This window comes from Silurus aristotelis, assembly GCF_946808225.1.
Source record: "Silurus aristotelis genome assembly, chromosome: 24".
In the NCBI taxonomy this organism is placed as follows: Eukaryota; Metazoa; Chordata; class Actinopteri; order Siluriformes; family Siluridae; genus Silurus; species Silurus aristotelis.
This window is the reverse complement of record NC_139597.1, coordinates 5,157,734-5,173,046: the sequence shown is the minus strand read 5'-3', so window position 1 is coordinate 5,173,046 and position 15,313 is coordinate 5,157,734. Positions and strand designations below refer to the sequence as shown.

General features: G+C 38.5%; 1 protein-coding gene across 1 annotated transcript in view; it reads right to left on the bottom strand.

The window, feature by feature from the left end:
* srgap1b (SLIT-ROBO Rho GTPase activating protein 1b) overlaps window positions 1-15,313 on the bottom strand; it is a 46,963-nt gene that overhangs the window by 9,978 nt on the left and 21,672 nt on the right. The window contains exons 4-15 of the mRNA XM_083528950.1: window positions 13,827-13,889; window positions 11,778-11,954; window positions 10,435-10,563; window positions 6,960-7,181; window positions 6,624-6,725; window positions 3,802-3,999; window positions 3,411-3,495; window positions 2,340-2,367; window positions 1,211-1,241; window positions 1,047-1,107; window positions 818-895; window positions 365-499 (exon numbers count right to left, since the gene is read on the bottom strand). Coding sequence (XP_083385076.1) covers window positions 365-499; window positions 818-895; window positions 1,047-1,107; window positions 1,211-1,241; window positions 2,340-2,367; window positions 3,411-3,495; window positions 3,802-3,999; window positions 6,624-6,725; window positions 6,960-7,181; window positions 10,435-10,563; window positions 11,778-11,954; window positions 13,827-13,889 — 1,309 coding nt within the window. The remainder of the gene's footprint in view (window positions 1-364; window positions 500-817; window positions 896-1,046; window positions 1,108-1,210; window positions 1,242-2,339; window positions 2,368-3,410; window positions 3,496-3,801; window positions 4,000-6,623; window positions 6,726-6,959; window positions 7,182-10,434; window positions 10,564-11,777; window positions 11,955-13,826; window positions 13,890-15,313) is intronic.

Genomic DNA, 15,313 nt, shown 5'->3' with positions numbered 1-15,313 from the left:
CTGAACCATGCAGTGGTAGACATCACTGACATCAACACACAAAGAAAACAAAGTTGGACGTCAGTTGGCTGCTCCGAATTCCAGCATCTCTTCAGTTCCATGTTGAATTTCTGACATTAACTGGTGATGTTTGAAAACAATAAATCATTTAAACTAGCTGGAAGTGTGTGCGAAATACCACACAAAGACACACACACACACACACACACACACCATCTGTCCTAACTCCCTAGGAAACCAAAGAATGCAGCACCGTGTCATATCCGTATTGCTTTTCCTTTCTTCTTTTCTCTTCCTCTCATACACCTCTGTTTTTCTTCCTGAAGACCCACACATACACACACAGAGGAGGAGATGTACGTACGGACGCAAGCGATGAAGTCATTAAACTTCTCTTTGGGGAACAGCGAGTTGTCCAGGTTGCGGAAGTACATCTTCAACACGCCGGCCACAGAATTGATATCGTGGTTGTTCTCTTCGTCCGTCAGCGGGTCGTTTCCTAAAAAGTAGAATAAAAAAATTAAACACAGGTGCTGCATTGGGAATTTTTTAATTAATGAGATTGGAGAATCCCGACTAGACGGCGTCGAAAAGCAGCTCCGCGTGTTGCAGGAAATAGTGCGCGCTGTGGTTTGTGTGAACTTCCTGGGAACAATTCCGCAGAAGCTTAACAGATGCCTTTGTTGCATGCCTTCAGCTCTGGGGTGCGTAAAATGGAGCCTTAAAACAGTGTACTCTGAGAGCATGGGATGTCGGTGAAAATGTGCATGTGTGTGGTTTTTGTGTGCAAGAGCACAAATCATGAACGTCCACAAACCTCTCTCAAATGAATTTTTGATGTCGTTGACCTCCACCTGAGAGCCAGACACTCTGAAAATACCTTGGTGCTGCAAACCTGCAGGGGCAATCACAAGGACATACTTCAGGCTCTGTAAATGTCTGTTTGTGTGTGTGTGTGTGTGTGTGTGTGTGTGTGTGTGCACGTGTGTGCGTGGACATGCGATTATGCATCAGCTGTGCGTTACTAATTCATAACCACAGCTCACCGTAGAGGTTAATGTAGCGGATGCAGCTCTCGACAATCAGTGGAATGGCCTTGGCAGAGTCCTGAACACAAACAAAACATCCAACATTCAGCATCACAGAAGGTCAAGGCTGAAGGAAAAAGTAACGCACGACACACTGACAGAAACGTGGGCAGAAATGCTACCTGGTGCCTGCTGTGGGAGTTCCGACGACGGCTATTAGAGAGAAATGAAAAGATTCTTCAAAAATTAGCACACAAAAAAATTAAGCCAACGATGGGAGGTAAAAAGGTAAAACACTACAGGTAGATTTCTTTACATGATCAGATTATATGATTAGATTTCTTGTATGTTCTGTACGCACCTAGAACGCAGTAGTCTTCTCTTCAGTAATATAAAGAAAAGTAATGAAATCTCTCTCTCTCTCTCTCTCTCTCTCTCTCTCTAATGTTTTATATGTTGTATATTTATGTTAATGTTGCATCATCTGCAATATTGTATTTATTTATTTAAGTTACAATTATTTAATTGCATTCTGCTTATTTAATTTTTTCCGTTTTCCCCTACTATTGTTTGTGTAACCTGCTGCTGCTGTAATGCAATTATTTCCCTCACAGGATCAATAAAGTATATACAAGTCTAATAAGTATTGAGACACTTGATTTTCCAGCCATATATTCAATATATGGTTCTTCTCGAAACTGTTGCCACAAATGCAGTACCATTTTTCATTCATCTAGGAAGACTACAAAACTCACACTTGTTCCAGCAACACAAAGCCCTTGTGCACAAAACAAGCTTCATCAACATTTGCTTTACAAGTGTTTTACATGGACTATAGAGCCCTGCCCTTAACCCGATTCAACATCTTTTGGATGAATTGGAATATTGACTGCACAGGAGGCCCCTTCACCCTATCTCAGCAACCAAAAGTCTAATGGAACACAAGAAGAGAGGTGCTTTTTATAACCTCCTTATATATATAAAAAAACATACTGCAGGTGTTAATCAGATACTGGTAAAGGTGTTTTTCTTCCCAAAATTTTTCTTGTTTCTTAAGAGCACAATCATAGTGGAAAAAAAAAATCACTTTAATTGAATGTGCATTGGATTTAGGCACATTAGATAAAGTCTCAAAAAATAAAATAAAAAATAAAAATAAAATAAAAAAACTCAATGGACAATAATGAGCATAGATAATTGTGATATCTACGGGTTTAAAAATAATTACCCTATTACTTTGTATTGTCAAGTTTGTAGAGCAGTGTATTAGGAGGAAGAAGAAACCATCAAAACAAAGAGGTCTGTTCTTACCTGGTGGTCATTATGTCTGCTCTGTAGCCTGTAGGGGAAAAAAAAACCCTAATTATTATTTCCACCTTCCACCTCAACACCAAAGAATGTTATTTCACATGTCTGCTTACTGAGATCAAAATGTGGTCGTCGTATTAAATGATATGCGAAGCCTGAATGAATTGTGACTCCTAACTCCTTGTCTTCCTTATTTTCTTTTATATTCTTAATCAAAATAACAATATTTGAATTTACATAAAGGAGTCATTTTGGCAGTCATAATGGACCACAATGTCATGTGATATCATGCAATAAACTGAAGTTTGGATTATAAAATAAACATCAAGGACGATGATATCTCTAGAAAAAACAAATGCAAACTTTTAAAATAAGTTCTTACAGCATTCAAAAACTCTCTTTTTTTTTAACCAAATATGATGTTTTAATCACCTCTATAAAAAGTTTAGTTCTTGAATGTAGCTGGATAAAAAAAAAATAAAATGAAATACTATTGACCCAAATCATGCATGCAAAATGACTTCTTTAAAAAAAAAGATAATTTTAAAGTTAAAATTAAAAAGTATTTACTTAATAAAATATCTAATATATGAATAGAAAGTGTAGCAAAAAGAATTTGCTTATTATGGTGGGTGCCAATACTTTTACACATTAACCATACGGATCTTGAAGCAGTTTTTCTGTTCAGGACTATTTATTTGGGCTAGAGTACACTACGATATTTATTTTTCCTGCTGTAATTTTTTATATTACAATTTCCCCTATATTTAAATGAAATAAAACTCTCTGTAAATAATTACAATTCCCAATAAGATCGGGTCATTTAATTATTTAAAAAAATACAAATAAATAACCCTTCAGATTAAAACAATAAAGATCTTGCTTTTCTGCAAGTCACTAATGAAAAATACAACAGTTCACTTATACAACTGTAATATATGCAATTAGCATCATCTACAATAAAGACATTAAAAATATAAAAAAAATCACTAAATCAAACACATTGATTCAAATGCATGTTCAGATGTGGAAAAAAGGATGAAGGTAAATTAACAGTGCTGCAGATGAACTCACCCTCTGCTATGCTCCTCTTCAGAAGATCGTGTTTGGCCTGCAGTTTGGAGATGAGGTTACTGCCTTCTAGGTACTCCCTCAGTTTCTACAGCACATAAACACACACAAATGCATAGTCAATATTAATGAGATCAGACCAAAATTAGTGATTTAATTGCTCCAGGTCAGTACATGCCGGTCTATTATTGAGTAAATAAAAGAAACTGACACTGAATGCTGCAGTTGATAGATATACTGCTTTATCTGGATTCCATGAAGCCATGCACCAGTGCCATGGTTAGTAATAAACATACGATTATACACCTTAACATGTCAATAAAATGAACTTAATCCATTGTATCAGTCTCAGTGTGTGTTTGAGGGGTGGAAGGGACGTGAAAGAGACTCGTACAGTGAAGTAGAAGAGCTCGGTCTCCTGCTGATTGGCTCGTCTCTTGGCCAGGCTGGGTTTGCTGAGGTAGGTGTCGGACACACTGGATTTGACTGACTCAGTGGAGCGGCTGTGCTGGAAACTCTCAGACACATCATAGTCCTCCATGTTCAGCATGTCTTGGATGGTGCTCAGGGTGGCCTCTGATGTTTTCTTCACCTATGGAAGGCAATGCATATAAGAAAGATTAGAAAATGCATTGGGTTGTTTGTAAGTGGTGACAAGTTCGGGATGTCATAAACCATCATACATACCAACGCCTCCTGGAAAATTAAGACTCCTAGTTCTTCTGTCCTTACATAACTATAGCCATGCCTTTAAGTGTGGCTTAGTTGTGATTGGACAGCATTTTGCTGTGGTACAATTGCAGTCCACTGATAAAAATAAATAACACTGAAAATGCTTTTTTTTTTTTTTAAAGCTATGACGCAGTTAAGGATTTGCTTTTCAGCATGCAATGTTTACTGCATGCTACTATGCATTTTACACCCAGGCTTTCAGTGGTCTCCTACCTGAATCAATCCACCTCGTAATACTATCAATATGACACCACAGCTATAGAAACTATCAATACTGTAGAGAAACGCAGTATAACAAAGCACTGCATCACAGACAGGTATCTCATGCAGTGAGAATGAATGTCATTACTAAAGCAAGAAACACAATGAACACAATTTAACAAGTCTCCTTTCACTTCAGCCACAGCTGCACTGCCAGCATGCACCATCTCTAGCAGAAGTATCAATATTAACTTCATTTATGACCTTGGAAACTCCAGGGATTATAGTTTTTATGGGGATTTAAATTGAAGGCAAATTGTGGTGAATGTCCTTGTAAGTATATATGTGAAAAAATCAATATCTTCTACTCTGCCAGCCATTGTGGAATAAAAAAAACAACAAAAAAAACAGCTACTAAGTCTACATGAATATAGTTCAGATTGTGCGGTTTACAATCTCTTTTTAGTGCCCTCTCTGACCATCCAATCACAGGACATAAAAATGCTGACGTTACTGTATGCCTGCTAGATAGCCCCGGTGTCACCAACTCGAAATCTGATTAAAGCAACAGCTTTATGTTTATGTACTTTACACTACAGGAGCCTTAAGTGTTTATTTTGAAGTCCTCAAGGAAGATTTCTTTGACCCTCGCAACAAATGATGGCTGAAATATGACTGGATAGAAACTCAAAACAAACATACATTCCTAGAGCAGTGCAACAGAGAGAAAAGCTATGGAATGGACAGAATATACTATTGGGAATTATTTAATACATATTCATAAAAGAAAATATGTTTAAACAAGTCAGTGACTGTTTGGAACCACTGGTTTACACTGTGTTTCCGGTTTTCTCAACACTTTGATAGAATTTCCCTCCAACAAGACATTATAACAGGTGATGTCACAGGTATTACACTCCACAAGGCATTATTTTTACAAAGGATTCTATAGCATTAATAGCATTCTGAATGATTATGGTTGTTCGAGCTCCAATGCCTCCTCAGAAACAATCAGGTGCATATTTATGAACAAAGAAATCAATGTAGGAAAGACAGAATTTTGTATTGAACATTTCTAATCTGCCCATCATCTCCTCAAGCACATTGAACAGTGGCAGTTAACAAATGTTATGTCACTGTCAGTGCATGTAACATGAACAAAAGACTATTATTTTTCCATCACACAGTAAAGAACAAGAGTCAGTGAGTCATGTTCCCCTTCACCGAGTCCCATTTACATTTATGGCATTTAGCAGACGCCCATATCCAGAGCGACTTACAAAGCAGTTGAGGATTAAAATCCTTGCTCAAGGATTTGCACCTATGACCTTCTGATCCGGAGTCCAATGCCCTAACCACTAAGCTACAACCTTCTATATATTACTATTGAGATCTGCTGGAAACTGTCAAGAATCTAACTTGAGCCTTTTGTAAGAAATGTTGCTTTTCTGCTCAACATGATTTCACAGAGTGGTTATATGAGTTACAACAGACCCCAGGAGCTGGCCATTCACCCTTCCCCAACACAACTGCTGCATGGTAGATGTTTTTTGTGTAGAGACAACAGTCTTGATATTTGGATGGCACCAAAAACATGGCACATTCAAAGACTTCCTGATTGGTTCATTACAAAGTGAAAGAAGATACATGTCTTATAAACTCTCATGATTACAGATTTGAGAATTTGTTTATACTGTGTGGGTATTCCAGATGGAGTTCAATACACAAAAAGAGAGAGAGAGAGTGTGTGTGTGTGTGTGTGTTCGTGTGTGTGTGTGTGTGTGTGTGTGTGGGTGTGTGGGTGTGTGTGCTGAGCAGGAGAACCTTATTGCACAAATTAAGCCTCTCTCAGCACTTTGGTTCTGCCCTTTTACACAGCAAGGACTGCAGGAAACAGCTGGTCTGCCAGCAACCCGTAATAAACAACCCTCCTCTCCAACAGTGAGAGAGAAAGGCATGCAGTTGTGTGTGTGTGTGTGTATGTGCATGTGCATGTGTATCAGTGTTTGAGAGATAAATACATTAATAAATAAATGGATAAATGGAAGAGAGAGAGAGAGAGAGAGAGAGAGAGAGAGAGAGAGAGAGAGAGAGAGAGAGAGAGAGAGAGAGAGAGAGATGTGTTTGTGTGTGTGTGTGCGCAAGAAATGAAAAATAGTCTGTCTATCACATGTAATTCTTTATTCTCAGTGGCAGTGCAGCTGCTAAGGTGCTTGTTTCCTAAGAGTGTGTGTTGGTGTGTGTGTGTGTGTGTGTGTGTGCATGTGTGTGTTTGTTTCTCACCTCCTCGTTCTCAATCTTCAGTGTGGAAAGACGAGACTGGAGCTGCTGATAGCGGAGGAGAAGTTCAGCCTGCACCTGCGGCATCGCCGTGATCTGACTCACCTGCCAACACGCACGTACACAAACACACAAACCTAATTATACAAGCACACAAATGTATGCATAATAGACACACATACATGCACGTACATTTTTATACAAATGGCAAACACACAAACACACCACAAATCCACTATACACTACATCCTGTAATCATTATACACGTAAATCATTCGTATGCTTGAACAGGCTGCAGTAAATTGTAAGTCATGTGATAGACACTAGGTGGCGTCTGACCTGGTCCCCCATATGAGGCTGGAAGGCAAAGCGTGCCGGTGGTGTGAACGCAGTGGGGTGAGTCTCCATAAAGCGCTGGCGATCACTGCGGGGGTCCAGACTTTCTACTGCCCCCTCCAGGATGTCCAGACCCTCATGACGAGACGTCTCCAGGCTGTACTCGGCTGACAGGTAGGTGCGCAATGCTCGGCTCAGGCTGGAGTGGTAGCCCAGGTCACAGCACTACAAAACACACACACACACACACACACACACACACACACACACACAATGTTTCATTTCAACTCTTTTGACATAGTATTATTTTATTGGTATATTAAAACTTTGAATAAATCACATACATTAGATTGAAGATTATAGACAACATGGAGCACCAAGTCCCTGTGAATTAATGGTTACTATAGAAACAAGTAAAGTGTTAAAACAAGTACATTTACATGTATGAGATTTTGCAGATGGCCTTGGTGAGTTACAAAATTAGTATAATTATATTAATATTTAAATCACAAAAATAAAATAAAAAAATCACCTTAAATCTATCCTGAAAATGTAGGATTTAAGAGCATTTTAAAAGCACTTAAAGATTCAGCCTGTATAATCTCAATAGGGAGAGGATTGGTGCATGGGAGGAAAAAGCCTGATCACTCATAGAATGTATACAGGTAGGAGGAACGACTAAAAGACCAGAATTAGAGAAGTGGAGATCACGTCTTGGAGTGTAAACAGTTAAATGTTGTGACAAGTAATGAAGTGCCATACCATGTAGGGCAGGGGTCTCCAATCTTTTCCAGAAAGGGCCAGTGTGGGTGCAGGTTTTCATTCCAACCAAGCAAGTCCACACCAAATTCTACCTGTTCAAATCTAATGATCTACATTTTCAATGACTATCAGGTGTGACCATTGATTGGTTGTAATGAAAACCTGCACCCACACTGGCCCTTTCTGGAAAAGATTGGAGACCCCTGATGTAGGGCCTTATAAATAAGCATTGGAATTTGTAAATCAATCCAGAATCTGACAGGAAGCCAATGCAATGACTCCAAAACTAGAGAAATATGTTCATCAGACCTGGGCTTTGTCAGAATCCTAGCAGCTGAATTTTGAACAACCTGCAATTTGTTTAAGGTAAATTTTAAAACCTCAACAAGCAAAGCTTTACTGTAGTCGATGTGTGAATAAACACAGGTATTTATACATTTTTCAGGAATGGAAAAAGATAACATTGTGCACAGTCTTGCAAAGAGTTGATTGTTAAGATTGTGTCAAAAATCATCCCCAAATTTTCTAGTTTTGACTGAAATCTAAAAACAGATCCTTCTATTTTTTAGGGTTTGAAAACCAGTTTAATTAGTTTGATGGTGTGAACCGATAAGCTTATCGCTATGAAGACGGAGACATCCATATTATTCAAGAAAGTGTACAAGAAAGCCAATGCCTGTATTATTGCCAGATTTTGAATAAATGAAATTCCTGGGTGACACGTGCATAAAATTAAAACATAAGACCAAGTCCAAGAGATCTTAAAAAACTGGGAGGAAAGATGTACATACTAAAAAGCAATGTACCCAAAATACTTAATAAATATTTTGTAAGATTATCAATTAATTATTAAAACTAATTTCAAATAAATTCGTTCAGCCTTAAAAAAAAAAGTAGTTGTTTAACACTCGACTGCTCCATTATACTTAATAGTGAGGGGTTTTAAACGACCTCGCACTGGTTCCAAATAATTGCGATGTCCCAGGGTACTCCTAGTTCCAAAATTTCAGTTTCCCTGCATCATGATGTATAAACCGATACTTTGTCTCTACAAGCATGAATTTACACATGCTTTCTGACCAATCAGATTTGCTGTGGTGTAAAATTCTATCAAATCTCAAAATAATTATTTTAATTCACTTTAATGATAGGAGAAGATTGACAGATGTGTTAGCTGTCCTATGAGCATGCTTTTATCGTAAATAGTGTTATAATAACATGATGGCCATGCCCCCTTTTTCTGTTGACCTTGTGATTGCTTCCTCCAAACCCACAACAAAATAAACAGGAAAACTACATCACTGGTAGCATCGAGTCATACGCTGCTTATGCTGACGTTTCAGTTATGTCTCATGTCTGGTGTGAATATATCAGACTTGTGTCTGAGGACTGAATTGTCACCCGACGTTTTCAGAAAGCAGCCCGTAGATAAACGTTTTTTCTACACAGCAGAAGGTTGATTATCTCTACAGGCAGACGAGCCGAGTGGTTAATTCAAAGCGTTTCTCCGACCGACTCGAGCCCTTTAAGGTTAATTCAAAGCTGCTCTAATCAATGCTTCACGCTTTCTCATTGGCACACACGCGCGCGCACACGCACACGCACACACACACACACACACACACACACACACACACACAGGTTCTCCTGCTGTCTTTATCGGCTCCAACGGTGAGTGAAGACGACCTCAGTGAAGGTCGAAAAGATGCTGCAGTGTTCTGAGGCAAACATTGCTGACCAGGCCGAGCCTGCTGTTCACTCGAATGTAGGGGGAAAAACAAAAAGGGGATGACGAGGCTCGTAGTACCAGAACACCTATGCGAGGATTTTGCATGTTTATTTTTGCGCATTTTAGCACATTTCGCTGCATTTATTTCAGCAACGCATAGGTGGGAATTTGCTTTCTGCTCCAGCTCTCTGTGCCTTACGCTGAAATGAAAGAATCAATAGTGAAGCAATGTAACTTTCCAGGTGGACATTTCCTCTCAGGATTCTAGGCTGCTACAACAATCTCAGTATTGTCAGATTCTATAATACACCAAAAAATAAAAAGACAATCAGTGTTTGCCTCGTTAATATCATTCTATTAATAGATTGGTGTGTTAAGAGTGACAAAGTCTTTTCACAGTCTTGTGAGTCTTGTGACAAAAATTATAACAGGACATTACAGCTGTAATAAATTATAGTACTTTGGATACATTTAAAGGCAAATACTTTTGTACTTTTACTCAAGTGAACGTTTAAAGATAGCATTTTTACTAGAGTAATATTTTAACTAGTGTAAATTTCTACTTTTGCTCAAGTAAATGGTTTGTGTACTTTGCCCACCACTGGGTATAATAATTGTACGTGTGTTTAAAACAGTGTGTGTGAATCTAAGACACTGGAGCGGTCCAACATCCTCTACAATGTACTACAATGAAGACTTAGTTCTGTTCTGAACAATTCGAAAGCAGTGTTATACAAACGAGGGTGCCAATAAACCTGCAAATGACTGTAAAAAAAAAAAAAAAAAAAAGGATGTTTTTGTCTGTGTGTATATATATATATATATATATTTATATTCACTTAAGTGCAAATTACGAGCATTAATCAAGACTATAATTTTTGAATGCTTAGCGAGGTGATAACAGCAGAAAGACCGGTATTGCAGACGTGCTACGCTTAGCACGTGACACGTTCTCGCGAAACGAATCAGCACTGTTTTGATACTCACGTCAATCAAGTGGGAAAGGTCCTGGATGTAGTACTTAAACAGAGCAGCGTTGGCAGCTTCCAGAGTCAACAGATATTCGTTTCGAGCTTTCATAACCTTCAGCTTATTCTCAGAGTACTTGGCCTGCCGCTGGTGAGGAACAGAGGTGAGAAAAACAGGAAAAAATATAGAGGAAAGGAAAAAAAGAAAATCAGACGAGTGGGAGTTATAAAGTAATATGCTTATATTAAAGCAAGCTTTAGCTTGGCTCAGCTGAAAGGTTCAGTACAGTAATTGGTAAAAGATGCTCTAATTAAACCCCTTCATCAGGACCCACATTCCACTAATGAAAAAGAGAACAAAATGAAAGTATGAGGCTCACCCAGCTTTAGGAAATTCACTAAAGCTTTACTAGCAACATTAACACTGGCACAGGTATTCAATTACATAGAAACACCCAACACCAGGGGTAGATTGCGTGCTATTCCAAAAAAACTTTAGATGTTAGTCTACCAGCTATCCTCACTATGGCATTTGCCACTTGATTGAAATACAGAGCAACCAGTCTGAGATATTTTCTCTTCTAACACACTGGTCACCACGCATGCCCAGTCAAATGCACTCAAGATACCGCAAAACTACAGCGAGCCCAGTGACTCCACTCATTTATGTAAGTCAGCCTTTTCCCAAATGAAGATTATTAGGTGCAAATACTGTTCCACCATGACTGATTATCATTTGGAAGTCTGCTTGAGGATGGCTACCGGCAACTACTGCCGGACAATGCAACCCTGTCTGACTCTATTCGGTGCAAATCATCAAAGAAAGGTAGTGACTATAAATGTATTAAATTGTATTGAGTTCTAAGGTTTCATTGCAAGGTACGCCAGTCGAGCATTAACAGCTTTAACTTCTTCAGCAATTTGAGCTACAGAAGCTCGTCTGCTGGAGCCACTACCCTGTCGCCGGTTCACCACTGTTCCTTCCTTGGGCCACTTTTGATAGATACTAAGCACTGCAGACCAGGAACATCCCACAATTTGGCCCTCGTCAAACTCCCTTAAATCCTTACGCTTGCCCATTTTTCCTGCTTCTAACACATCAACTGTGAGGACAAAATTCACACTTACTGTCTTATACAGTATATCTCACCCACTAACAGATGCCCTGATGAAGAGATAATCAGTGTTATTCACTTCACTGCTCACAATGTTATGCCTGATCGGTGTATATATTTAGGATTTAATCATGTAGGTAGATCATTTTGACTTGGGCATTTTAAAAGAAGCTTGCAAGCCGAAAAGGTGTGAGAACCCCAGACGAACACCATAACAAATGTCAGGATGCTGTCTTAACTCCCATACCTTCTCCTTCATCTTCTGGATCTTGCGGGTGGCATTGCGGCGCTGATGGCGCTCCTCGTTGCGCAGGCTGAACACTTCTCCACCTCGGCCCTGCCTTTCGCCCTGCCGCTCAGCTTCCTTCAGCTTGTTCTCCGAGCTCAGAGTCTCGCTGTGGTACATGTGGTAGGTTTTCATCACCTGCATAGATGTTGCCAAACCATCAGGACAACACTTAACACTGAAATATTAAGGCTTTTTTAATATTTAGGTCTTACTAAATTTAGAGTCTGTTTTCTAACCATTATGATTTTGTTTTCCTGGACTCAAAGTATGACTAAATTTGAAATCGTTTGAAATGACTTTCTACTGGTTTTGACAATGATGAGGAAAGTGACACAATCTGTTGAATGTCATTGAACGTTTTGGCCTATAATATTGCGTTTGTGACTAAATGGGAATTGGGTCATTTCCTGACCTCAGCAAAGAAAAATCTATTTTATTGTCCCTTTAACTCGAAATTTGAACAGTTTCTCAGGAGCTCCGTTTCTCTGGGAATTCCACGATGCCAGTTTAAACAAGGTGACGCCCAAAATCAAGGCCAAGAGAAAATGCGGTATGTTTTATGCCTTTAAAAAAAATAATGTAGATGTTAGAATTATGATGGTCAGGTCCTCAGAGAATCCCCAGTTGGCCACCATGTCCCACTCTTAGCCAACCTGCTGAAATCCTGACTACATAACTAGATAACTATAAAGTGGGAATTAAGGAGTTGGAATTCAGAGCTGCATCATTTTTGACCTATGTGCTTTCAAGCTACAAAGGTGTAAGGTAAGTGTATTTTTTTTAACCTTACATCCAAGTTAAGTAGGAGTCTTCTTTGTTATTTTCCTAGCCGAAGATCAGAATTTTATCTGAAATCTTTCAGAATTTCACCCAACGTCTTTTGTATTGTTTATCAAATTTTGTCCCGGTTTTCATTTTTTCCCTTTGTGCTAATACTGTAACAAGTGTTATCTGGTTTGTGAGTGTGTGTGCCAAAGTCTCTTCCCAACTTTGCACCACTAAAGCCACATGAATGCTCTAAAGTGGAAAATATAGAAAATCCAGAGTTCCCAGCTGTCCTGAACACCGCATAAAATCACGCCAAATCTACACCTAACGCTAAGCAGCCTGAGAAACCTTTTTTAATTATCCATACTGCAGTTGTTTATTCACATCTGTGAATGACTAGAGAAGTAATATTTAAAAAGGAAGTCAGTCTTCCCTACATCCGTAGTGTTTTCACATGCCCACGTTGGGATAATCAGGTAGATACGACAAAATACACTGTGCCCCATCTGTGTGCTTAATGGATGCCGTGTGTGTGTGTGTGTGTGTGTGTGTGTGTAGAGTGTGAGCACATGTACGTGTATGCGAAAGAGGGAGAATTTGAGTAATTGTTGCCATATGTAAATGACCACTGCTTAGCTCAGCTACAAGCCTCGTGATTAAGTTGTAAAGGATTTTAACGAGGACGTGCAGAAGCTCTCGAGTGCACATGCGCCCTGAAAGAACAGCGCAGAATGCCATACATGTACACAGTGTCTCACAGCTCGGTGTGTGTAGGTGTGAGAGAGGGAGAACCAGAGACTGAGTGTGTGTCTGTCCATCTGTGAAAACGATCGGTGGTAAAATCTTTGTCTGATGTGTTTTTAGATACTGTTTAATTACGCACAAATTAAAGTTCAATCCGTACAACAACGATAAAATGACAACCAATTTCCTTCTAGAGCTTCCATCATTTTCTACTATTACATTTATGTCCTGAAAACAAACCTATGCCTTGGCAGTGTGACAGAAGTATGAAATGACAGAATGAACAAATGAAAGATTGATGAGATTGCAGGAGCTGAGGTGTGGAGGATAGGAGGCCAGTGATGGGGCGGGCGGGTTGTGTATCGGAGAAATGATAAAAAACAAAAAAAACAAAAAAAAGGCAGGGTATGTGGTTAGAGGCGAGCGAAAGCGACAGAATAAACTGAGAATGAAAGAATGATGAGAGGCTTGGGACACATAGGAAAATATCCTCACCGTATAGAGTTCATTAAGAATCTTCATCAGGTCCTCCTGCAACTGGAAAGTGATCTCTTTACTCTAGAAAAGAGAGAAAGAAATAGATCATACAAAAGGCCTAAGGTTTGGGTCAAGCTCATATCTAAAGCAATAAAACGCCATCTGAGACAGCTGATGTGAACAGAGTGGGAAGATCAAAAGCCATTTGGGGAACAAAATGCCATCCTATTACTTTTTATCCGTCAAGTTCATTCGGGCTTGGTGTCATGATTCCGATGAAAAAAGCAGACGATGTATCATTCAAATAGAAAGGCATATAAGATCACACCACTATTTAAATAAATAAATTTTAAGGAAGGAAGGAAAGAAAGAAAGAAAGAAAGAAAGAAAGAAAGAAAGAAAGAAAGAAAGAAAGAAAGAAAGAAAGAAAGAAAGAAAGAAAGAGTGTAGCCCCTCCCCTTTGTTAATGACAACCCACATGGTTAAATTAATCTGCAAGACATTTAAACCAGCTTTAAGGTTTTCAAAACACAGTGCAGTTTTTTTTCTCCATCTTCTCCTTATCTAGAAACCTCAGTATCCATCGGGTATTTCACAATCAGTATCCATGTACTAAGATTCAAATATTTTGCCAAAGAGCTCTTTTCACACTCACAGAGAAAAGCAAACTAATACCTCAGCTCGGTCAAAAGAAAATAAAGGGAATGAAAATAGCTTAAAAGGACCATTTTCTGAAAATCATATATTGTCCATGTAAATGAAGTGATATACAGAACCCAGTGCAACTACACACCAATAAAACCTCCCGAGAAATCACATTAGGTATAGTAGCGATCCTCTCGAAATAGGAAATATTGCACAATTTCTCTTTTATATAAACTTCCAACTGCTTTGTCTCTGCTGCTTTAAGTAACATCCAAACCCATCCACCCATTCAGCAGTCTATTCATTTATTTATCCACTATTCAACCTGTAGTCCAACTGTAATCTCTCAATCAAAAATCTAACAATTTATCCACTTAATTTATTTACTAATCCATTCGATTGTACAATAATCCATCCATCTAATAACTTACTGAGGCAGCAATCTTATCCATCTGTTCATCAAACAGCCCAAAAGAAAATCCATAATCCCCACTCCTTTATTTTAATATTTATCCACCCATCAATATAATTTTTCAATAATCCAATTCATTCACTCAATCATCTGGTATCATCCACCAGTTTGATTCATCCAGTTAGTACATTCAATCAGTAATTCATTTATCTATCTATTCAGCCATCATATATTCTATTTGTCAATCTTTTATTCTTTCATTAATGAATCCATTTGTTTAAACTCCAACCATTTAATGATCCACATATTATGACATGAAATTATCCATTCATTAAAATAATATAAAAAGTCAAATAATCAATCCACTCATCCATTCAATCATTTAAGAAAAAAATTAATTAATTAAATAATACATGCATCTATACATACATCTGAAAATGAATTTATT